General features: G+C 48.1%; 8 protein-coding genes across 8 annotated transcripts; 3 read left to right on the top strand and 5 right to left on the bottom strand.

The window, feature by feature from the left end:
• Nucleotides 1-1,267: 1,267 nt before the first annotated feature.
• EV420DRAFT_1672199 (uncharacterized protein) lies at nucleotides 1,268-3,470 on the bottom strand (the record flags this gene model as incomplete). Its single annotated transcript, XM_060479082.1, has 17 exons — nucleotides 1,268-1,520; nucleotides 1,574-1,663; nucleotides 1,707-1,798; nucleotides 1,865-1,903; nucleotides 1,958-2,039; nucleotides 2,098-2,156; nucleotides 2,218-2,383; nucleotides 2,440-2,527; nucleotides 2,596-2,674; nucleotides 2,730-2,765; nucleotides 2,823-2,846; nucleotides 2,904-2,925; nucleotides 2,979-3,015; nucleotides 3,073-3,093; nucleotides 3,150-3,267; nucleotides 3,332-3,372; nucleotides 3,425-3,470. 17 exons carry the CDS (start codon nucleotides 3,468-3,470, stop codon nucleotides 1,403-1,405), a joined length of 1,158 nt encoding a protein of 385 aa, XP_060322332.1. The 3' UTR covers nucleotides 1,268-1,402.
• Nucleotides 3,471-4,056: 586 nt separating this feature from the next.
• EV420DRAFT_1590203 (uncharacterized protein) lies at nucleotides 4,057-5,494 on the bottom strand. The gene is made up of 6 exons (XM_060474903.1): nucleotides 5,194-5,494; nucleotides 5,107-5,167; nucleotides 4,833-5,049; nucleotides 4,605-4,775; nucleotides 4,461-4,548; nucleotides 4,057-4,371 (listed from the first exon to the last, which is right to left on the bottom strand). Exons 1-6 carry the CDS (start codon nucleotides 5,382-5,384, stop codon nucleotides 4,218-4,220), a joined length of 882 nt encoding a protein of 293 aa, XP_060322331.1. The 5' UTR covers nucleotides 5,385-5,494; the 3' UTR covers nucleotides 4,057-4,217.
• Nucleotides 5,495-5,513: 19 nt separating this feature from the next.
• On the bottom strand, nucleotides 5,514-7,553 carry EV420DRAFT_1590202 (phosphoacetylglucosamine mutase). The gene is made up of 8 exons (XM_060474902.1): nucleotides 7,420-7,553; nucleotides 7,251-7,368; nucleotides 6,811-7,191; nucleotides 6,498-6,760; nucleotides 6,319-6,448; nucleotides 6,241-6,268; nucleotides 5,745-6,182; nucleotides 5,514-5,690 (listed from the first exon to the last, which is right to left on the bottom strand). Exons 1-8 carry the CDS (start codon nucleotides 7,518-7,520, stop codon nucleotides 5,611-5,613), a joined length of 1,539 nt encoding a protein of 512 aa, XP_060322330.1. The 5' UTR covers nucleotides 7,521-7,553; the 3' UTR covers nucleotides 5,514-5,610.
• EV420DRAFT_1590198 (vesicular-fusion protein SEC17) lies at nucleotides 7,554-8,781 on the top strand. The gene is made up of 4 exons (XM_060474901.1): nucleotides 7,554-7,949; nucleotides 8,004-8,184; nucleotides 8,235-8,409; nucleotides 8,463-8,781. Exons 1-4 carry the CDS (start codon nucleotides 7,673-7,675, stop codon nucleotides 8,697-8,699), a joined length of 870 nt encoding a protein of 289 aa, XP_060322329.1. The 5' UTR covers nucleotides 7,554-7,672; the 3' UTR covers nucleotides 8,700-8,781.
• Nucleotides 8,782-8,866: 85 nt separating this feature from the next.
• Nucleotides 8,867-10,425, top strand: EV420DRAFT_1623486 (N-terminal nucleophile aminohydrolase; the record flags this gene model as incomplete). Its single annotated transcript, XM_060475944.1, has 12 exons — nucleotides 8,867-8,921; nucleotides 9,023-9,061; nucleotides 9,121-9,194; nucleotides 9,244-9,302; nucleotides 9,355-9,430; nucleotides 9,474-9,591; nucleotides 9,638-9,672; nucleotides 9,722-9,831; nucleotides 9,890-9,974; nucleotides 10,026-10,115; nucleotides 10,162-10,192; nucleotides 10,244-10,425. 12 exons carry the CDS (start codon nucleotides 8,867-8,869, stop codon nucleotides 10,423-10,425), a joined length of 954 nt encoding a protein of 317 aa, XP_060322328.1.
• On the bottom strand, nucleotides 10,420-11,577 carry EV420DRAFT_1590184 (uncharacterized protein). Its single transcript, XM_060474900.1, has 4 exons — nucleotides 11,170-11,577; nucleotides 11,016-11,126; nucleotides 10,867-10,978; nucleotides 10,420-10,820 (listed from the first exon to the last, which is right to left on the bottom strand). Exons 1-3 carry the CDS (start codon nucleotides 11,500-11,502, stop codon nucleotides 10,868-10,870), a joined length of 555 nt encoding a protein of 184 aa, XP_060322327.1. The 5' UTR covers nucleotides 11,503-11,577; the 3' UTR covers nucleotides 10,420-10,820; nucleotide 10,867.
• A 6,074-nt stretch (nucleotides 11,578-17,651) lies between these two features.
• Nucleotides 17,652-18,470, bottom strand: EV420DRAFT_1652472 (uncharacterized protein; the record flags this gene model as incomplete). Its single annotated transcript, XM_060478651.1, has 1 exon — nucleotides 17,652-18,470. The coding sequence occupies one exon, from the start codon at nucleotides 18,468-18,470 to the stop codon at nucleotides 17,652-17,654; it is 819 nt and encodes a 272-aa protein (XP_060322326.1).
• A 1,617-nt stretch (nucleotides 18,471-20,087) lies between these two features.
• Nucleotides 20,088-21,657, top strand: EV420DRAFT_236003 (uncharacterized protein). Its single transcript, XM_060481332.1, has 6 exons — nucleotides 20,088-20,257; nucleotides 20,308-20,388; nucleotides 20,690-20,768; nucleotides 20,821-21,014; nucleotides 21,115-21,128; nucleotides 21,177-21,657. Exons 1-6 carry the CDS (start codon nucleotides 20,243-20,245, stop codon nucleotides 21,307-21,309), a joined length of 516 nt encoding a protein of 171 aa, XP_060322325.1. The 5' UTR covers nucleotides 20,088-20,242; the 3' UTR covers nucleotides 21,310-21,657.
• The last annotated feature ends 220 nt before the right edge of the window (nucleotides 21,658-21,877 follow it).

The raw sequence follows: 21,877 nt of genomic DNA, 5'->3' as shown, positions 1-21,877 counted from the left end.
GTCATGGCGAACGTCTGAAAGTCGGGGTGAGACTGGAGACGAAATTTAGACTGTAATTTTTGTTTGCTATCCTTTTTAATTATCGTACTCTCTACTTTATTTTTCGATCAACTATAGAGTATGTAAACTTCTGCAATCTCTCCTTCCCTTTTGATCTTTATGCATGAGCTTGTAGGACAGTCCTAAGGAGCTGAACACGCTGCCCCTGAGTAATGCGCGAAAAAGAGGAATTGGGATTAGCCGAACCCAACTTGTTTCTTGCTGTTGTGCAAGATGCCAAGATCCCGCCCTGCGCTTCACCCTGCCATCTGGGAACTCGAAAGTTTGCAAGAGCCGCCCTTCAGAACTCGAGCAAGCATCTTCCGACGGGATATCTGGAGTTTGATTCTAGTTTCCCTTAGCGCATCACTTTGCTATGGAAACTAGATACCACCTTGGATGATTCAGACATCTATATCCCGGATCCCCGTCATACGTCGCAGACAACAAGCACTACACCCATCATGCATCAACCTCGCAACCTTCCAAATGCACCATCGAACGTGAGTCTTCTTAAGATGTCGGTATCATTGCGAGTATCGCCTTTGCAGCCTATCCGTGATCGCCAATCTTCGTCTTGACGCCGTTTAGTGTACGCATCCAAGTCAAGCCAAGTTAAAATTAACTACCCAAAAGCGGCGGACATGCCACGAATCAAGGATTCTCCTCAATGTCTAGTTTCCAATGCCTTGCGTACGATTCTGCGACACGGATGGCGGCAGTCGGTGCTGGTAATATTTGGGATGACGTCTATGCGTGCTGGATGCCCAGGGTGTGAATGCACTCGGGGAGGGTAATGGGGATTGATGCGACTGGGTTCACTCTCGGTGGTGGTGCGTATGCCTGTGATGATCCAAGTCCTAACTGAACGACTTTCTGAAGGGTATTCATGACTGAGCAACCGGTAGCGGCTCGCTATCGATAATGTGCTTGCGTACGAGCTGGTACAGCATTCATTACAACGATTATGTTTAAACAACAGCGGCGACTATGACTGCAAGTCTTACCGCTCCACCTAGCAATGTTGATGGTTGCGGTTACACTGACTTGCCCAGTAAGACAGTCCATCGCCACCATACCTGGGATAATAAAGCAAAATCACGGGTCGGAAACGAGAATGCTACGAGGGATGGATGTCAACGAAGCAGAGTGGAAAGCTAACACATAACAATTACGAGGACCATGAATCATTAAATAATCCACTTTCCATCATCCTTAGACCGTATCATCCTCAGTTACCTTACTTCAGTAGGTCTAAAATCTTCTCTTCGTCGACTCTTTATTTGACCGTAGTCGCTATGACCTCAAAATATCATAGACGTTGATATATTCATAACGTGAAGTCAGGCGATGATGCAATAGTCTAGTATAAAATGTCTCTCTTCCAGCGCTGGAGAATATCCTGAGGCTCTCTTTCCACGATCCACTTGACCTTGAACTCCTCTTCCAGGGGAAGGAGTTTTCCACCGGCGTGTTTCCTGCTGCTATAGCGTCAGCAAGCACAGAAGGTAACTCGGCCTGCTCAAGCACAGACAGATGGATCGTTTCGTTGGTAACATTGTCAATACTCAGAGGTAATTTGCGCTGTGTAGCGAAAAACAAAGACGACAGGCCTGTTCTAGGGCTAAGGCACGATCAATGCAAAGGAAGAAAACATAATCACTTACTTGTGCGGCTTCTGAGCGCCCCAAGGTGCAACGGGCGAAGGCACGGAGCGTAGATATTCCATATCTAGAGATAGCATATCCTGAATGTTAGCCTGCCGATTAGGTCAGCCTAATTTTAGGGCGCTGATGCTCTGGTTCTTACCGCCCCAGATCAATACTATGTCCGCCAAGTCGTGGTCCCGATATCCTCCTCCTATCTACGTCAAGGAGTTGGATGAGAACTTGACAAAGGGTTCGGGATGTTAGCTTACATCTGAATGGCACCCTAAGGACATTTGATTTTTCAGATTTTGCGTACAATATACATTCAAGAGACTAACCGCCAAACCAGCACTAACAAAGAATCAAGTCAGAAGGGGGAAGGCTAGCTTTTAGTGAACAATCGACCTACTTGTTTGAGGATTTGCCCTTTACTGAGACCTTCAGCGCTCGCTCATACTTTGCGCAATCCTATAACATCAACGAACAGTGTCAGAAGGGTAAGGACGACCAGGAGCGGACTTGTCCTTACGAAATCTCGGCGCGTTTCATTCAGCGCCAGAGCGTGGTACGCCCGTTTGATATGTCCTCCTAAAACTTTGTCAGGAAATCCGAATATCTCTTTTGCTTTCTTGAGATTAAGAGTAAGCTCGTCAGGAAGCCCGAGGGAACCAACAGTCTCGAATACGCCAACGCATCTAAGTCGAATGTAAGCAGCGAGCGAGCGACGAAACCAGTCAAAGTCAATATTTACTTGATGGAAAAAGGAGTATTAGCACGCTGCAGCCCATGTGCATCTGGCTTCGTGAAAGCGTACAGTTCATCTCTTAGTAAGCGTCGCTCTTTTGATAAAACAGTGAGTGTCAACGCTTATGAGATAACTGGAAAACCGAGCCTGTTTCGTTGTCACTTTTAGCAAGACGTTGGTAGGCAATAAAGATCCGAGCAAAGTTGTCCATGTCCCTGCGGTCGAGAAGCCCGATCGCTCCCTGAAAATTTTGACCAAGTACGTCTGATACCGAAGAGAAGAGCAAGGTCTCTTACAATGAACATGGCTACCATACGCGCAGTATATGCACCCTACGGAGTCTTTTCAATAAGAATCAAGGGCCCGTCAGCTTGGTTAGTCTTCCTTACCCTCGAAAATCCGAATAGGAATATCTACAGGCGAGCGGGTAAGTTGGCAGGCGTATGAAATAGTTTTCATAACTTTCATACCTCGTCACCCGGAAAATAGTTTCTGAGAGCCGCTCAGTGATTCGACGCATAGGAAATGGAGAGGAGAGAACGAACAGGGCAATAAAACCATAGGCTTCTTCCACTTTATCAGCTAGAGGTAGTGCCATATCAGAGCATGGCCGGAGCATCGAGAACGGAGAGCATATACCTAAGGATCCTCCAGTAGTCGCTTCGAGGGAAATACATGAGCAAGAGTGTTCAGGATAGAAAAGATCTTGTTATTACCATCGACGTATTCATCGTAGAGGTTTCCCTCAGAACCTATTCCGGATTGGTAGAAAACAATTTGCTGTATTGGCGGATCGGATCGTGTGTCTTCGTTTGTGATTGTTCTTGCGAGCCTCTATAGTGTCAATTGCAACAATGCTACACATAAACATAAGACGGAAAGAGAGTGAATGTATTACCAGCGTATTTGTATATAACAAGCGATCCTGCGTTAACACGCCTACGTGAGGTGAGTGAGTAAGCAGGCGGCTGAGAGTTGTCTAAAGACCCACCATCCTGCCACGTCCTAACCAAAATTCGTTCTGTCAGAGCGAACATGGTGATCTCCAAAAAGTTCACCTACCCATCACAGCAAACTATCAGCCTCTTTCTATCGGCGCGTGTTGTCAGTCGAAACTTCAGACTGACTCATTGGATGGAAGGAATCGCGGAAAACTCACTCGCAAAGGGGGCCTTTTAAACTGCAGCTGATATCTCCAGCACTCTTACATGACGGCGCCGATCACAGTCTGCCGTTCCCGTCGTTTGTCACCCAGTCGCCGCTTGTCTTCGCTGCGTCACGGTTCATTTCAGTTGGCATGCATCCTATTTCTCAACAATATGACATGGAGCCTGTCCTTGAATAACCGGTATACTTGAAGAGAATCGCACCTGTTCTTGGGCTCGTTTTACACCCAAGGCCAGAATGCCCGTGTGATATAGATGGGAAGACGTCCGAAGGTACATCATAAGGACGTGCTTAAGATTCCTGTTTCGCTGTTGACAAGCTGACACTGAGAATGCTCGTCTGAGCAGCTACGTTGGACTGTCCATCGAAAACAGAGAGAAGCAAGCGCGAGTGACAGCACTTCACGGCTAGATCTGCGGTCGGATTGTGCTGCTTCGACAAACACAGCTTCACCTTAGGAATAGGTGAAACGAAATGGGATTAAGGTCAAGTATACATAAACCTAGCTATACGCGTCAGCTCATGCATCGCGAGTCACCTCCACCAAAACACTCACAGATATGTATTCTAACTTGTATAAATGTCCAACATTATTAGAACAACTTCTACACACACAGCTACTTCCCAAAGCGCATCTCGGCACCTGCGTACTCGTCAAGGGCCTCTCTAAACTCCATCTCCGTTAGTGGGACGGGCCATCTGGCAGAGTAGAATCTCTGAGGGAGGACCCAAGTTATCCAAGCCGCGTGCCGTTTTATGTGTCGATTATGGCTGGGGAGATATCAGACGCTGGGTATTCTTATACAATCAAAGGAGGAATCCTACTATATTTCAGTAAGTCTTGTTGCCAAGGAGGAAACCCGTGTAGTTCTGGTGGTGTACGGTTATACTTGGATGGAGACATCGGGTGCACGATCATGAAATCAGGTGGAGGAACTCCGTCTTTTCCTACATACAGCGAAGACATCAATAGCAGAAAAAGAAAAGCACAAGCCGGTACATACCCTCGAGTCTCTGACCTAATTCCTCAACCGAAAGTTTAAATTTGTCGGTAGATATTTTTGAATAAGAGAGCTCTAATTTGCAAATGGAACGCGCAGCCGCAGCGATCGCGGGTTTAGATGAGGAGGAGGAGACGAGGTACAATATCATTGGTCCATGTGAATTTCGCGTAGCTACCAAGATATTATTAGTACACAACCAGTAAATGTCTTGTCGATATGTCTACGCACCTGAAGGTCTCCGTCGTCCATCCGCAGCAACACAAGACCTTGGAAGAGAAATGACCGTGTATGGATTCACTTCTGGAATATGTTCTGGAGAGACTGGCCGGGAATCTGGCTCCGAGAGCGGGGGTGTTGGGGGATACTCGTGGTCCACGGAGGCAGCAGTTTCACAAGGTTGCGATGACAGGGCTATATGGTGACGAATGGTGGTAGCTGATGCCTGCTGAGTAACCCTAGTGCAGTGAGAACAACCGTCCCGTCAATACACATCAAAAGGCACACCTTCACTGTCATATAAAGTAACCTTCTCAATGCCCAATTCACGACACCAGTCTATCGTCCTATAGACACTTTCCAACAAACACACATGTGAATGTCCGGATGTACATCAAGGTCTGGAACGAAAATCACGGCCAAGTGTTTTGGTACACGACGACGCGTTGCATTGAGAGGAAGAGGCGGAACAAAATTGAAACGTTGCCAGCACGAAGACACGAAGACGGCAATGGAATATAACGCATGAATCAAACGAAGGAAGAGAAAGGCCACGACAGCCATCGTGGCATTGAAGAAGGAGGAAATTTGTCAATATGCGCGGTGCAGTGCCTGCGATCTGGTCCCGGCTATTTCCTAACGTAAATTTGGTGACGTGTGACCACGTACGCGCCTAAATTGGGCAGCTAAATTGACCATTGAAAATTTCGAAGTTAGGCAAACTGTTACTAAGTACAACCATTATGCATGTCCATTCCGTTGCTAGTCAAATTGAAAAACATCTCCCATCTCACAAGAATTCCTTAGGCCGCTGAGCAGCATCCCCACCAGCTTCATCGTAGACCAGTCCAGCCACTCTGAACGCAAGTTCTATTCATAGAGATTTTAAAAATATGACACTTTCAAAACAAAAGGAACACTCACCATCAGCTTGGGCACGTATAGCAGCCTCTGCATATACTCTAACAACCGTCCTCCGTGCCGCTAGGGCGGACAAAAGAACGACCACCCTGATACAAATTAACCAGCTCCTCAATCTTCTGCTGAAGCCCCGGAGGACTAACAAGCCGCCTCTCAGCATCTTCCGTGCGGAACGCATTCCGATCACCAACAACCACTTTGACAAGCCGGTTAGGCAGATCGCGTACAGCGAGTCCCACTCGACACCAGTGTAAGATTTATGGGCAAGGACAACTTCAACGAGAAGCATATCAGACAGCGCATCCCCAACCGTCTGATTGATCAACTCCGTCAAGCTGATCAAGTGTTCTAGAGCTCCGGACTGGGCAGGTGACAGTGGTTGATGGGATTTCAGCGTGGCCAGTGTAGTGCTCGAGAAGAGAACGGTGCCATGTCCGTTGGCTTCGAAGTACACACCAATGTCATAGTGTTCCGCGGCATTGGTGTAGGTGTTTCACACCAGTAGGCACGCATTTGACAGGAAGACGCTTCGTTCTTCCATAAGTATGTGGATTCTATGGATTGGAGAACGACGTACTTCTAGGAGGTATTTTGTCGAGGCCCCGTTGGCATAAGCCGTTTGCACGATGCCGACTTTGATTTCGTTTTCAAGACCCGCGAGTTTGACGAGGTCGACAATAAAAGCAGCAACCAGCGCCGCGATTTGTCTCCGTCGAGCATGTGGAAATGGCCACGTTCATCGAGGTGTAGTAGTACATTAGGCGATCGGCATCACCGTCAAGACTACAAGCACGTTCACCAGGCTGTAATTTGTCGGCTAACGATGGAGGGAGTTTCTGTGTCGTCTTCACAAAATCTGCACCGCAGTTCTTGTTTAAGACTCCAAGAGCGGTTGTCGCGGTATTCGCTAAAGAAAATGGAAGGGTATCACCTAGGTATTGAGATAATTGCTCGGCAGCAATGGCACCGACACCATTAGCACAATCAATGAGCAGTGGTGGCGGTGTTGGTCTCCCAGCCTGAAGAGAGATGACATTAATGCAAATAAAACCTTAAGAAGGATACTCACGATGAGCTTCTTGAAAGCACCGCTGAGTTTCTTAAAGTAGCCTTCTTCCGAATCAACCCCGTACGAGTCCTCTGTACCCTTGGTGTTGATAGCTCGGACCAAGTAGTGCAAAATCGGAGTCGTAGTAACACCGGCGTTCCTCGCATCGGCTCCAATAGACTTGAACCCGTCCTCCAGAGCGGCTACGAGCGCCGGGCCGGACGGCCGCGTATCCCTCGCGTAAACGACGCGAGATGGCTTCGCCAAGTCGATTTTGGCTGTTTGCACAAACGCCTCTAGAGCTTCGACAAAGTCTGTAGCGTTGGAGAGGACGGTAGCGTGTCCTTCCCACGATGCTTCGAGCATCTCGCCTCGCGGATCAACTATCTTGACGCCGTTGTCCTAGGGTAGCAACGACTAAGGGTGGGATGGAGAGGGAGGTTACGAGGACGGAAACGTACATCCTCAGGATTGTGGGACGCGGTGATCATCACCCCGACGGTCCTGCCATCGAATTTCTTGCTTCGCAGCGCAGCGATGATGCCTACTCTGAATAGGACAGGGTCCAATACGGATGCCCTGCGATATTGGTGAGTAGATCATCGTGTATCGAGTCGAATCGGGACGTACAGTGTCCTGAAGCCGGCTGTACCATATTGGTAAGTGACGTTCTCTGGCTTTGGGTGGAGATCGGATAGGGATTGGATTTCTGAGCGAGGGAGAGAGGCCATTACTGCTACGACCAACGTCGAGGGAAACTAAGGTGAAGGAGCTGTAGTGTGGGTCTGCTGCACAGGAAAGTGTTGCACGTGGCTATGACGCATTAATTGAGACTCAAACCATCATCATCATCTCTAATCTAAAGGGCATCTCTACTCCTTACATGCCGTCTAAGTCTCCTGCGCAGGTCCTGTTAGAAAAGGCAGACAAGAAGGCCAACTCATCCACTGGCTGGTTCTCGTCCTCTTCCACCAAATGGGAAGAAGCCGGAGACCTGTATCAGCAGGCTGCGAATTCTTTCAAGCTCGAGAAGCTCTTCAAGGAGGCTGGGGACTGCTTTGCTAGGGAGGCAGAGTGTAGGGAGCAGTGCAAGGAAGACAGTGAGGCTGCTAATGCGTGGTGGAATGCTGCCAAGGCGTACAAGCGCGGATATCCTCAGCGTACGCATCTTTGTGCTGTGTTTATTTCGTTCTGCTTATCTGTTTGGATATCAGAGGCCATCGATGCGCTGGGTCAAACTATAACCTTCCTCACCAAGTGCGGGAGGTTCCGGCAGGCGGCCGATAGGGAGAAGGAAATCGGGCAGATATATCTGCAGGAGAACAACGATCTACGGAAGGCATGCGACAGCTACGAGCGAGCTGGGGAGTGGTACGCCCAGGAGGACGCCATGGCGTGAGTACCATGTCCCATATCCCAAGATCATCATTTCATTTCATTCGCAGCACCGCCAACGCCTGCTTCAAAGACGCCGCCGACCTACACGCCGACCTCGAAGAATACCCGCAAGCCATCGCTCGCTACCAAGAAGTCGCCAATCACTCTTTAGGATCGAACCTGACGAAATACAGCGTGAAGGAATACTGGCTACGGGCCGGCTTGTGTGCTCTAGCTATGAATGTACGTGTCTGATGTCGTGTTTACGACGCCATCTTGTGCTAATGCTATGCCAGGATCCTGTCACCGCCCGGCGAAGTGCGCAGGCCTATGCGAGTCAGGATGTGACATTTGCGTCTACTCGGGAGAGCAAGTTTCTGAATGCCCTGATTGAGGCTATGGAAGCTGGAGATATCGAGGCTTATACCGGAGCTGTGGTGGAGTACGACCAGGTTACCAAGCTTGATAATTGGAAAACCAGCATGTTGCTGAAGATTAAGCGAGGCATCCAGGAGGAACCGGGCCTCACCTAGGCAGTAGTAGAAATCGTCGTGTAATTTTATGTATGCTTGGACGGTCGTCATTAAATAAATAAGCCGATTTGTGCAGATTTCATCACATTGTGTGATTCGACTGTCATGTCTCGAACCTCCGTTCTTCACTTTTGTTCTTCTTCTTTACCTACCACCACCTACAGCCAATGTGTCGTTTTGTGATCTACAAGGGCACGTCTCCCGTCCAACTCTCACATGTCCGTGTGGATCCCCTCGTCATTCCCTGCCCTGACTTTTATTAGCTTCTAACGCGACCATGCCATTCAATAATAAACCAAGCATTTGACTCTCGTTACGACTAGATCGCCGGAGACCGATGAACGGAGATGGGTTTGGTGTTGGTACGTGGTGGTCGCGTGTCGTGTTTGAGTCACTGGCCGTTCATTCCTGACCATCGGAGGACAGGATGGTATGATTCTGTATACCGACGAGGAATTGGGTGCCCAGCCTTGCATATTCACGTCTGTCACACCAGTGAGTGCGTGTGGTCCTACATGGTCATCGGTTATCTGAAGAGATCCAGGCATGGAATAATATCAATCTTACACGACTCGCTGAAAAGATCAAGTCACCACTAGTATTGTGAGTCGGAGACATCGGCTGTTACCTCGCTTTGGTATTCATTATCCTCAAGTGGACACGTACGAGCTACGACAGCGGGATCATTGTCTCTAGACAACTGTCATCCGTTTGTACACGGAAAGCTCATGGTACATTGATTTCCCCTTTGCCTAGCCAAATTGTGACTCACAGACGGACGGATCTAGTTCATGCACAATGGGTGGTATCGCCGATTTCCATCTGATCAAGCGGAAACTGCAGAGTCAATTGCCTGATGTCGCCTTGATATGGTCCAAGGCAACACAGGCGAGTCATACCCCAAATTCCCTCCATTTCCCAGCTCACACTGCTATTAGACTCTGAATGGGCCTTTGCACTCTTTCTATCAAAGGTGACCCGAATTCTACGGCTGTTCCTTTTGGTTTCTCATCTCCGGCCAGCTTCCAGACCCGAACGCCACGACCTTTAGCTCCCAAACACTGCGAAAGGCGATGCTTGACACGATTGCTTCCTTGAATTACCTTTGCGGAAGAGGTTGGGATTCACTGAGGTTCGAAGCAATTCTCTTGCAGTGTTCGTGGATCTGATTGTGTTGCTCTATAGCCGAGTCTTATGAACTTTTGTGTAACGGATGGGGATGCTGTCATTGCTACTCGGTATATCTCATCACGGAAAGATGAAGCAGCTTCCCTGGTAAATATGCATTGCTGAGGTCTATCAAGCTAATGGCTGACGTGATCGCAGTGGTTCTCGTCCGGCACAACGTTCAGTGAATACGCCGATGGCGGTCACTATAAAATGTCAAAGGCTGACAAGCGAGAGAACATAATCATGGTGCGCCTTTATTTAACTCGTCTGCATGACTTACGTATCCTTCCAGATTGCGAGCGAGCCACTTACGTTTGAACGAGGTGAGGGTCGCCTCTATTATTCGTGTACCGGTGCTTATCCTCCTTCCTTAGCTGATTGGATGGAAATAAAAACCAACACCATGGTTGTCATCACGCCCAAGATGAATCTCTTACAAATACCGATAATTGACCAATTTTACGTCGCACCTTCAGATCCTAATTCTGCTCGAACCATCGAGTTTGCACGAGAGAAGGGGTTACTTACGCCTCGCAAGGAGCTATCTTCGCCATAGATTATATAGAATACATAGTTTTTGTTGTACATACTAACTGGAAGGAAGTTGTTTTATTACCCGACGGTGTTCCTCGATGGAAACGAGCCGCGGTCCGTACTACAGCTCCTCAAGGTACAGAGGCGGTATCTACGACGCTAGCTACAATGTGCGAACTACAGAAAAGACCAAATGAGGAGTAATGCTGCTACACCCGTCCTATGCTCTGCGGCTATGGTAAAGCCCGTCATGAGTACCCCTCACGGCCTCGGCAGTAGACTGATGAAAGGAACAGTTACATATCGTCAACGAAGCGTGCCGCACTTGCGACAAGGACATCCGTCTCCACCAGCGGGTGATCGGACGATCTTTCTACAACCAGGATACCGTTCCCAGAGAAAGGACGCGCGAGCAGGCTGGGCTGGTAAGTGCACACAACAGAACACGAGGAAAATCTTCCACCTCATTGGAACTCCCTGTCAACACTGCTATTCAAGTCAAAGCCCGGGTCATCGCAATACGGTGTGCCGTAATACGAATGTCGAGGTGAGACCGGAACACTGCGGGAGAAGACCTGAACGAGTAGAGACGTAGTAGGATCATCGACGAACCTCGGTCTTTCCACATCGACTCGACAGCATCGTTACGAAATCTGTGTCGTATAGCTCCTCCAGAGTTGCATGGATTGGGTAGTTGAGACGTTGAAGGGCGGGTAGTGATGTCTGTCAGCCAACACCTGTTCCCACTCAACCACAAGATTTGGACCCTTTCCAGCTGCCTAAGTGTAGTGACGACCACAACCTGGGACCCGTAAGTGAGGAGAGAGTCAACCCAGGCGCTGTAAATTGCGAGGGTGGATATCCCCCAGATACCTCTCCATCGCAAACACGCAGTGCCTTCTTGAATCTTTACCACCTCGACAGAGTGCTCTTTCGAGATATCCATTGCTGTGGAGCAGAACACGATACCGAGGTACTTGGTGTCGTCAGTACACTTCAAGGGGCGACTCTGGCAACGCAGTCGGCAGTGTACATGGTCTTGGGTCAAGAGAGGAGAGCGTAGATATGCTGTAAGAAAAAATACAGCACGAGATCCCATGCGCACAGCTGGGTGACAACTATTTTGCACGAGTCAAAATGTGCCCTGCCTGCCCTCAGAATGACATTAAAATCCTTTAGTATTTCCTTATTAGGGAGGTGCCAAATAATCGGCACCCAGCTGTGCCAACTGATCAAAGTGCGTATGTCTTTGCGAATTTGATCAACAATCCTTTACTGCTTGCCCACGGCCCATAGTCATCGCAGGAGACTGTATCCTAGGGATAGATGTGGACCACATCGGCATGTTCAAGATTAGTTGGTCACCAAAGAACACATCGTCAGGGCGGGGGCGCGGCTTTAAGTCAGATCCAAAGAAGTTCCAGACTCCAGGAGATGTACAGTTCCCCGCCAGAATCCCCACATCAGCTGTAAAGAAGTCTGACGAATTTTCCCCAGACGTACATACCGCTGTACATGGCTCGTAGCCCGTCAAATAGGGGACCAGCCACACCAGCTTTGTACATCTGAACCTCGGGCCAGAGAGGCCGCGAAGAGAGGGCGCCGCGAAGTGAGTGGGAACTAATCCGCCGTTTTCATCGGTAAGGTCGACCCGCTCTTAGCTTGGTTCTGATAACTTTATACTGCCTAGGTACTACGCGAAATTCGTTCAGACGTTGGTCGCAATCCATCGGCACTACGGCAAAATGCATATCTATGTGCTAGGAAGAACCATTATGCGCCTTGAATACCAAGGTTATTCAAAATTGGCTATCAAGACTATGGCTAGTATAATCCAAGACGACGCTCGGAGCATCAACCAGAACCACAAACCTCGCTCGTCCGTCGTGCCGTTCGTCACCGGATTGGTGCTGTTCCCGTCGGAGAACCTTCAATAGGTATTGGCACAACCCTCATCCATGTCCCATCCCTACACTAACTCAATCCCCAGTCATCGCCGTTTCCTCCCCCCACCGTAAAGAAGCTTTCGTAGCCTGCGAGAGGATTTTTGAAGAGGTAAAGCAAAATGCACAGATCTGGAAATGAGAATACTACGAGGGAATGGATGACAGCGAAGCGGAGTGGAAATCTAATGCGTAACAAGTACAGGAAACCATGAACCATTAATCTATCTTCAGCCATTTTTTTTGAACCGTATCTAATGTGAAGCCCTGTCTTCTTCGTCGCTCAACGAGCAGGTATCTCCCCTCGTTCGTTGTTTTTTCCGATCTTTTCTAGGTGCCCGATCACGCTTCTGTGTAACTTGATTTATTGCTGTTTGCAGAATAGTTGGCGTAGCTGCCTTTTTGGGCCTGGTTGCTTTTTTTTTGGCGCGAAAGACTTTTCAGCTGTAGCTCGGTCAGTACATTAGATATTTGCTTGAAATAACATATGTTTCGACATTTCCTGAAGCCCTTGAGGTGCCGGTGCAGTCAGAATTTTAATTTAGTCAATTCGAAAATTCTAGCCTGCTGTGAGGGCTCAGATCAACTTTTCAGCTGTATCTTGCCAACAACGGATGCTACGAAGATGCTCCAAGGGAGAAAGTCAATGTATTCATACAAGGCGAGATGCACAACAGCATTTTTGGTGCCAGAAAAATCATCACGGTGTTAAATCAAGAGTTGCATGTTTCGACCCGGACCCTGACATCCTAAAGGAACAATAGGATGCCACCACAACTCTAAAGACAAAGGATATAAGTAATGATCTCAGTCGGGCACAGCGAAGGTGGAATGACTGTATTGAAAGGTACTGTACCTAAAGACAAAGGATATAAGTAATGATCTAGTATGAACGAGTGTGAGTAAGTTATAAGCTAGAGACAGTAAGGTATACGTACCTCAGTCGGGCACAGCGAAGGTGGAACGACTGAGGTACTCGGGTATCGACGGCTAAGCTATATAGTGATCGAGTCAAGGACAGGAGGTAAGATATATATAGTAAGTAAAACGAACGATGGGAGAAAGATAAGGAAACTTGGTATACTGTACGGATATCCTCCAACACTCCCCCATATCCATACTATGCCACAGGTGCAATGTTGAGATCGTCAAGATAGCCATGATGAACATCCCGAGGGAGAGCCTTGGTGAACATATCGGCCGGGTTTGAATTTCCACGAATGAAATCAATGCGTAACTTGCCGTCTTTGACTAGCTCCCGAATATAATGCTTGCGGATGCAGATATGCTTCACTTTATGGTGGGCCCTCATGTTCGTTGTAAGCGCAACTGCCCCCTAGTTATCACCATACAGAACTCCTGGGCATGGGTGCGGTAGCTTCACCTCGTCCATCCATGACATCATCCACATCATTTGTTGGGCGGCGCGAGTGAGAGAAATATACTCGGCCTCAACGGTTGAGAGTGCTACAGCAGCCTGGCATTTCGAACTCCAAGAGACAGGCCCCCCAGCCATGGTGAAAACATAGCCCGAGGTCGAGCGAGCGGTATCCCGGCAACCTCCATAGTCAGCGTCGACGAACCCAACTGGCATCAGTGGTTCGTCTCGGGAGAAAATGACCCCATAGTCCATAGTCCCTTTGATATAGGCGATGACATGCAATAGTGCACGCCAATGGGCCATCCCTGGGTTAGTCTGAAAACGAGCCAGAAGGCTCACTGGGTAACAGAGATCGGGTCGAGTTGCAAGCTGCCCCCACATAACTCGGCCCAAGAGACATCGATACAGGTACTGAGCCATGTCATCCTTCTCGGCTTGGGTTGAAGGGCATTGAGAGCTATCGAGTACAATTCCAACAGGCAGTGGGGTCGAGCGTACCATGATGTATTCAAGGCCAAAATCCTCAATGACGTTCTCCCAGTACGGTTGCTGAGAGAAAGATATAGTCCTGGCATCGAGGTCCTGGTTGATTTTCATCCCCAAGAAGTAGTGGTTCTCCCCCACATCCTTAAGCTCCCATTTCTCCCTCAACTCCCCTTTCCTTTGGCTAGCCTCATCTATGCTCGAAGACGCCCCCCACACATTGTCAGTATATGTATCTGTGAGGGTATAATTGCTACCTGGCTCACCAATCGTTCGTACACATGGGTCGGCCTGAGAAGTCTTGTATCCCAGGTCGTTGTATGTCTTCCCGAGTGTCTTGAACCAGTCATGACCGCCTTGCATCGTCCCATAAATTGTATGAACCAGCTTGCACACCTTCTCCTCTTGTCCTTCGATGATGTATCCTGGTGGTTGGTGCATGTAGATGTCCTCCTTTGTCTTGCTGTTCAGGTAGGCTGATACGAAGTCCACTTGCCATAGGTGTAAGTCGAGTTTGGCGGCGATGGCAGCAGACATGCGAATGGAGTCAAGGTGAGTGATGGCAGCCCAAGTCTCGTTATAATCCAGGCCCCGTTGCTGCATATAACCCTTCCCTACAAGTCTCGCCTTATCCCGCAACCACTTTCCATTGCCATCCCACTTCATCCCATAGACCCATTTGCAATCCTGTTAGGATCGTGCCAATAGGATTGCGGCAGTAAGTGCACGTAGCAGAATGCCGCGGGATGCGTCGGGCGTAGGCGAAGCTATTAGCAACGTCACCCCTGAGCCAAAGCCCTAAGATGGATACAGGCGGAAGTCTGCAGAGTGGCAGAGACGAGGTAAAAGATAAGTCCAACGGATCGGAGTTCCGCGGACTGGAGAACGAGAGTTAGACTTAGAGTCAGAGAGAGAGAGAGATTGGGCTGAACCAAGTTGATATTCGAACTGAGTATCTACAGTGTAATTCTAAGGCTTATATACTAGTTAGGAGTCCGATCTAGTTCCTACTCGGAGTGGTCTACATTCTAGGGTTGTCGGAGGATGTATTCTACCGGTCGGTAGCCGATGGGGTCCGATGACATGTTCACTACCGATGTTGGGCTATTGATAAATTAATATGGAGAAGTGAAATATAAAATGGAATATGAAATGGAATATGAAATAGAAACTGGGAATCGGAATCCGTAGGCTTCCGGGCTGTGGCTTGTTGGGTTGAGTGGAAGTTGGGTTTCCATCGGCATGCTCGTTACAAATCCATTATATTAGCTCCCTCTGGTGCATCGACAAGGTCCCAAGTGTGCTTCGTCATGTGCATCTGGTATTCAACATCCATCACAGCCTTCCAGCGTTCTTCATCAACCCGCATGGCGTCTTGATAATTCTTTGGGATATACGAGTCGGGCACGTTCTCAGCTGCAGCCATTGATGCTCGTGGTCTTCTGCTGTTAGTTGCCCATTCATCTCCACGGTCTCGAGCATCGGCTTCACATTGTTCGGATAATAGAGACTCAGTAGCGTTGTCACTAGGGCGAGTTAAATGCGACGACCAGTGTAAAACTGGTTCCATGGGAACTGATGGAGTCATTGATGGAACAGAGGAAGTAGGGGGAACAGAAGCAGATGTGGTAGAGGGCGTGTTAGACTCCTGCACAGTGAGTGGGACTTCTGTCTCAGTCTCCCCCACACTCACAGTGCGATGCGCATGCCCCTCGTCAAAAACAACGTCACGAGAGACGAAGACATGGCCCGATTCATCAAGCATGCGGTAGTTGGACCCTGCATAGCCCAAAAATACGCACTTCTTCGATCAATCATCCAATTTGCTTCCGCCATCCACCAGAATACCACCCGAAGTGGGTTTCTTCGCCCAGCAAGTAGCCCCAAAAACACGTAGAAACGAGACGTCCTGGTGATGGCCTGTGAACGCTTCCGCCGGCACCTTGCCAGGGTGACGACTGGAAGGTGCGAGATTCCATGTAAAGATTGACATCGATGCAGCCTCCGCCCAGAAATGATCTGGCAAACCAGAGTCACTTAATAAAGCACGAGTATCCTCCATGATCATGCGGATTGCTCTCTCCGCAAGACCATTCTGCGCTGAGGAGTGTGGGGCAGTCAGCTCCAAAATAATCTCATGCTCCGCACAGTACTTGGCCCACTTAGACCCCACGAATGCCCTGTCTGAGTTTCAGCCATCTTCCGGAACCTATCAAAGGCTGCCACGGTTGTCTCATCTGACTTATCAGCCAGGAATTCCCCCACCTTGAACGATGTACCACTATCCACAATGACCATCATATACGTCTTCCCGCTCACTGACGCAGTCCTCGACGGCCCCCACAAGTCTGTAGCAACAAGGTTGAGTCCCTCTACATCAGGGTCCGTGGGTTCATCAAATGGACGATGGGTCTGGCATGCGAGGATACAGTCTTTGCATTGCCCATGGAGGGAAGTGGAAGTAATGTTCAGGCCATCAACAAGGTTTTTAGAGGCCATCTCCTCAATCGTAGTGGGACTCATGTGCATGAAACGACGGTGCCAGTCTGCGAGCGAGGTAGGGGACGAGCGGGACGACATAGCTTGTGGTTGGAGGGCTGCATCGAGAATGTACATTCCATCTGAACCTCGTCCAGCAAAGATCTCTTTGCCAGACTGATCACAGACTACTGCTTGTCCATTGGAGAAAACAGTGGAGAGCCCAGCCCTGTCCAAAGAGCTAACAGACACGAGGTTCGCAGCGAGCGAGGGTGAGTGCAGTGCATTCTTGAATGTCAGCTTGACATCCTTCCCATCCAGACGGAAAGTCTTCGAGACTGTTCCCTTTCCGAGGATCTCAAAAGTCCCTTTCCCTTCGATGGCCGAAGAACCAGTGCGGAAAGCAACGGGTGTGTACTCCGTAAAATCTTCACAATTTCTGAAGAAGTAATCACTGGCACCAGAATCCATGAACGTCAGCGTAACAGAGGGTGTGCGTCCTTCAAAGGTGGTTGTCACAAATGCCCTATCCTCAACCTCGACATTGCTAATCAACTCAGCAGGTCCCACGTCCTCCTCAGCTTCATCCTCAGCTTCATCCTCACTTTCTGCCTTGTCATCATCGTCAACATCAACACTAGTCAAGCCAGGCATATCATCATCTGTGTCGTCGTCTGCATTGGAATACTCAGTGGCAGAGGAGCCCACACTTTCAATGTCAAAGGTATCCTCAGCCATTTCGGAAGATGCTGTGGAAGCTGAATCATCTCCCTCAGGTTCATCCCATCACCAGAAAGAACGGGTCCCATTCCACTCATAGGCATGACTCCCCGTCTCCCCATCCTCAACGATGATCCCATTCTTGTCCCGTTCCCGCTCAAGAGTAACGACACGTGCAGCGAGAACAAAATGCCTTGGTGTATTGGCCGAAGTGTTCACGGTTACATGGTTAGCCCGTCTCTGTCAGCCAAAATTAGGGGGAAATTGTCCCTCCTTTCCCCCACCTGGCCAATAGCAGTTTTGCGCAGTATGTTTGCTCTTATCTCGTGCCTTACAGCCAGGATTAGAGCATCCGATGGTAGAAGATCCGGCTGCTAATGCTTGGGACTGTGTGGGGCCTTTACCCGCCGCACGTAAGGTAGCAGCATGGGTCTGAAGGTGGGAGATTATATCTGTGGAGCTAGACAGCTGATACAAGCTTGGGAGGATAGGCATCCAGTTGGCCATTGGGAGAATCGAGCGAATAATGATACCGCGGAATTCCTGGTCTGTGAGGGGGGTGGCACGAAGATCATTAATGGCACGTCTCTTTGTACGGAGCTCTGCAACATGGGCATCAATATCACCATTGCCATCAAATTTGACTGCATTCAAGGATGTCTCAGCCTCGGAGAGAGCCATGTCAGTCTTCTTGGCGTGTTCAGCGATGATAGAATCCCAACATTCCTTCGCTGTCCCGTCAGTCCTTACCCCTAGTCCGATAGGGTCAAGAACATTGAGAACAATGTGGGAATGAGCTAGCTGATCACGGAACGTCCATTCGTCGTGGGAAGGGCTCGAAGAGTAGATTGGTGTGGGGTCTGGTGGTAGTGGAGTAGTTGTTGGTCCACTCGCGGAAGTCGCAGAGGCGGCAGGGCAGGGTATAGTACCTTCTATGTACCCCCACAATCCTTTCCCCTTCAATAGTTCAGTAAGCTGAAGTTTCCACGAGGCATAGTTTTTCCCGTTGAAGTGGCTATGGGTATCGGGGAGGATTGTAACTCCCGACGTAGTCGACGACATGTTAGGAGTATGTGTTCAATAGTAATGGTTGGGCAAGTGTGAGCAGTGGGCAGTAGTTGAGTCGTTGATAATAAAAATTTTGCCACGTATCCTTTTTGACTGAGCTATAGGCTACAGGGCACCATAACCTAAAGACAAAGGATATAAGTAATGATCTCAGTCGGACACAGCGAAGGTGGAACGACTGTATTGAAAGGTACTGTACCTAAAGACAAAGGATATAAGTAATGATCTAGTATGAATGAGTTGTGAGTAAGTTATAAGCTAGAGACAGTAAGGTATACGTACCTCAGTCGGGCACAGCGAAGGTGGAACGACTGAGGTACTCGGGTATCGACGGCTAAGCTATATAGTGATCGAGTCAAGGACAGGAGGTAAGATATATATAGTAAGTAAAACGAACGATGGGAGAAAGATAAGGAAACTTGGTATACTGTACGGATATCCTCCAACAAACTCCAATTCCATTGCATGCACCTCAGAAATGATACTCAAAAATTATCTCAGCTTACCATATGCTTACATCTGGTTACCTTCTCTCGCAGTGATGAAAATGTCAGTTATGCATGCCGAAATTTGAGGAACTCAAAACTTGCTCGCGAAACTTCAGAATTGGGGCTCGCATCTCGGAAATAGTGAGGGAATCACACACATACAAATTCCATGTAATTTGATGGGGAAACGGAGAAGATATAACTGAAAAGTGATATTGCGACTCGACGGACAAAAAAAGCGATCAAGCCCAAAAAGGCAGCTGCACCAACTATTCTGCAAACAGCAATAACTTCCCTCCAATATTGTCGTGCCATGTCAACATTAGCCTTGACATCTATAGCACACAGGCCTATTCTCTCTGCTCGGTCATGGCCTATGACACCATCTTTGCCAATCTCAGCGTCCAGTGATGGTAAATGAAGAACCAACGATACAAAAAGGTGGGTCCGATCGACTCATACTCGGATACACTGCGCAATGCCCTGTCTCCGGAGATGTATCAAGTACGGGAAAGGAAACAGCCTCTGGAAGAGATCGGGGTTCTTCAAGCTCATCACGGGGTATGTGTTGTGTTCTCTTCCCCTTCTTTTCTGATAGATGAATCATTTCCAGAGTAAACTTTCGTCCACTGTGTACAACCATGTCCGGGTATAACTTGCAGATGTCGATACCCTTGCCAATCCCTTTCTCAGCACTCAGGAGCCATAAGCCCCACTATCATACATGACATCAAAACTTACAGACTACCTTTTTTCTATCAACATTGCAGCCAAATCTCACGCTATGATGGAACAACCTTAATCTGACAGCTGCACTGAAATCTCGTCAGGATGGTTTTCTTGATTCCCTTCCAGGACACAACTTCTTCCATGATTCAACAGAACACATCTCTGAGAGGCTTCCAGTTCACATCGCCACTTTTCCTACAATACAGGGCTTTCCTCAGGAATATCTCACTTCAAGTCACATCTCCATCACAAGCTGTTGAAACTATCAATGTGCACAACAGCTCAATTATTAGCCAAACATGTTTGTCACGTAAGGATCCTGGTTCGACTTGATACTGATGGACATCTTTACAGCAGCCAATGCCAAGCATGGCCATGAGCTGCACTATTTATAATGGAAGAGTTGGTACATGTTATTCCCATCCACTACCCCATTTCTCTTACTTTTCCTCATGGTGATTCAGGCAGATATTCCACCAGATCTTACCAATGAAGACAAAGCTTTCATGTTTCAGTATCTTGATGCTAACCTGAACAACCAAATTCTTTATGCACTATTACATGGTAGGCAACAATGTTTAGTGCCTTCACATGTAAGTGTTAATTGATGACAGGCATATACACTGGAATTCTTGCTGTTGCATTGTGGAATATATGTGAGCCAGGAGCATCTCTACTACAACATCCAAGCTGATGTGAGTGGTACAGTCATCAACAAATGCTGGCCAATCCGACGAGCCTTGGTTGTTGTTCTTGTTCTCCTTCATGCTTTGACTACTATCAATTTTGCTGCCAATTGGTCATTTCTATGCTCTGCATTCATTGAAAATGGGCAAAGTTTTTGGACTGTATACTCAAAGCTTTGTGCTGTGAACCAAGCAGCCTTTTTGGAGATGGGTATTGCAGCCTCTATGAGTACCATTCTTGCAGACTCATACATTGTGTGTTACTTCATTTGTCATTATCCATGTCAGCTTACCATCATTTTGACTCTAGATTTGGTGCTGTTGGATGGTCTGGGGACAGTGCTGGCTTATTGTCCTGCTTCCAATCCTTTCCCTGATTTCTGCAACTGGTAAAGTGACTGATCTCATCTATCCTTTTCATATATTCAACTTTGTCCCTAGTGTCAAAAATCATTATTATATATCATGACTACTTCAATGCATCTAAGCCAGTACTATTCATGATGCTCTACACATCCTTTGTCCTGGTAACAACATTATGGTGCACACTGCTCATCATTTTCCGCATTTTGACTGTTACTGGGGTTAGACATGGAGCAGGCAGCAGACTGAGAGTTTATCACTGTTTTATTGAAGTGCTAGTGGAATCCTCTGCTCTCTATTCAATAAGTCTGATTCTATTCTTGGCTTTCTACATTCGCCATGATTTTGGATGGTATTACCTTGATCCCATAGTTGGTATTGCGAAGGTGTGTTCACAATATTAAATCTTGTTATTTATTAAGCACCTTGTGTAGGGAGTTGCACCCACACTCCTTGTTGGCAGAGCAGCAGCAGGGCACACACATCCAACTGAAGAACATGATGAAAGTGCAACAGTGTCGACTCTTCATTTCCAGGCATCTTTGCAACCTTCACATCTTTCCGTGACAAGCATTCAGCACTCCACCATGCAGAGTGCAGTCCTTGAAGTGGACCTTGAAGCTCAACAGGAGTGGTCAGATGAGCTTGTGGTAGTTGTTGAAAGGACGGAATAGAGCTCGTGTCGAATGTCTGAAAGTCGAGGTGAGACCGAAGACTAAATTTAGACTGATTTTGTGCTTGCTATCGTTTTTGATTATCATACTCTCTACTTATTTTTTGATCAACCATACTTAGAGTATCTAAACTTCTGTAATCCCTCCTTCCCTTTGGATCTTTATGCATGAGCTTGTAGGACAGTTGAACGCGCTGCCCCTGAGTAATGTGCGAAGAAAGAGGAATCGGGATTAGCCGAACCCAACTTGTTTCTTGCTTTTGTGCAAGACGCCAAGATTCCACCCTGCGCTTCACCCTGCCATCTGGGAACTCCGAGAAAGTTCGCAAGAGCCGCCCTTCAGAACTCGAGCGAGCATCTTCCGACGGAGTTTGACTCTAATTTCCATTAGCGCATACTTTGCTATGGAAACTAGATATCACCTTGGACGATTCAGTCTCGTCTGCAACAGACATTTACTCC

The sequence above is a fragment of the Desarmillaria tabescens genome (genome assembly GCF_030435595.1).
Source record: "Desarmillaria tabescens strain CCBAS 213 chromosome Unknown EV420scaffold_124, whole genome shotgun sequence".
Lineage (NCBI taxonomy): Eukaryota > Fungi > Basidiomycota > Agaricomycetes > Agaricales > Physalacriaceae > Desarmillaria > Desarmillaria tabescens.
Note: the sequence above shows the minus strand (reverse complement) of the source record. Positions and strands in the feature narration are given on the sequence as shown.

Excerpts from the sequence above, each read along its gene's own strand:
- EV420DRAFT_1590203 (XM_060474903.1), bottom strand. The coding sequence starts at position 5,384 with ATGGCTGTCGTGGCCTTTCTCTTCCTTCGTTTGATTCATGCGTTATAT. Across the intron at positions 5,168-5,193 it reads GTACATCCGGACATTCACAT|GACGATAGACTGGTGTCGTG; the intron begins GTGTGTTTGTTG and ends AAGTGTCTATAG. Across the intron at positions 5,050-5,106 it reads CTTTATATGACAGTGAAGGT|CAGGCATCAGCTACCACCAT; the intron begins GTGCCTTTTGAT and ends AGGGTTACTCAG.
- EV420DRAFT_1590202 (XM_060474902.1), bottom strand. The coding sequence starts at position 7,520 with ATGGCCTCTCTCCCTCGCTCAGAAATCCAATCCCTATCCGATCTCCAC. Across the intron at positions 7,192-7,250 it reads CGTCCCACAATCCTGAGGAT|GACAACGGCGTCAAGATAGT; the intron begins GTACGTTTCCGT and ends TTGCTACCCTAG. Across the intron at positions 6,183-6,240 it reads TGTCAAATGCGTGCCTACTG|CCAACGGACATGGCACCGTT; the intron begins GTGTGAAACACC and ends TGTACTTCGAAG.
- EV420DRAFT_1590198 (XM_060474901.1), top strand. The coding sequence starts at position 7,673 with ATGCCGTCTAAGTCTCCTGCGCAGGTCCTGTTAGAAAAGGCAGACAAG. Across the intron at positions 8,185-8,234 it reads GCCCAGGAGGACGCCATGGC|CACCGCCAACGCCTGCTTCA; the intron begins GTGAGTACCATG and ends TTTCATTCGCAG. Across the intron at positions 8,410-8,462 it reads TGTGTGCTCTAGCTATGAAT|GATCCTGTCACCGCCCGGCG; the intron begins GTACGTGTCTGA and ends ATGCTATGCCAG.
- EV420DRAFT_1590184 (XM_060474900.1), bottom strand. The coding sequence starts at position 11,502 with ATGGGATCTCGTGCTGTATTTTTTCTTACAGCATATCTACGCTCTCCT. Across the intron at positions 11,127-11,169 it reads CACTTAGGCAGCTGGAAAGG|ACATCACTACCCGCCCTTCA; the intron begins GTCCAAATCTTG and ends GTTGGCTGACAG. Across the intron at positions 10,979-11,015 it reads GTCGATGTGGAAAGACCGAG|GTCTTCTCCCGCAGTGTTCC; the intron begins GTTCGTCGATGA and ends CTACTCGTTCAG.
- EV420DRAFT_236003 (XM_060481332.1), top strand. Across the intron at positions 20,389-20,689 it reads ACTACAACATCCAAGCTGAT|ATTTGGTGCTGTTGGATGGT; the intron begins GTGAGTGGTACA and ends TTTTGACTCTAG. Across the intron at positions 20,769-20,820 it reads TTCCCTGATTTCTGCAACTG|TGTCAAAAATCATTATTATA; the intron begins GTAAAGTGACTG and ends CTTTGTCCCTAG.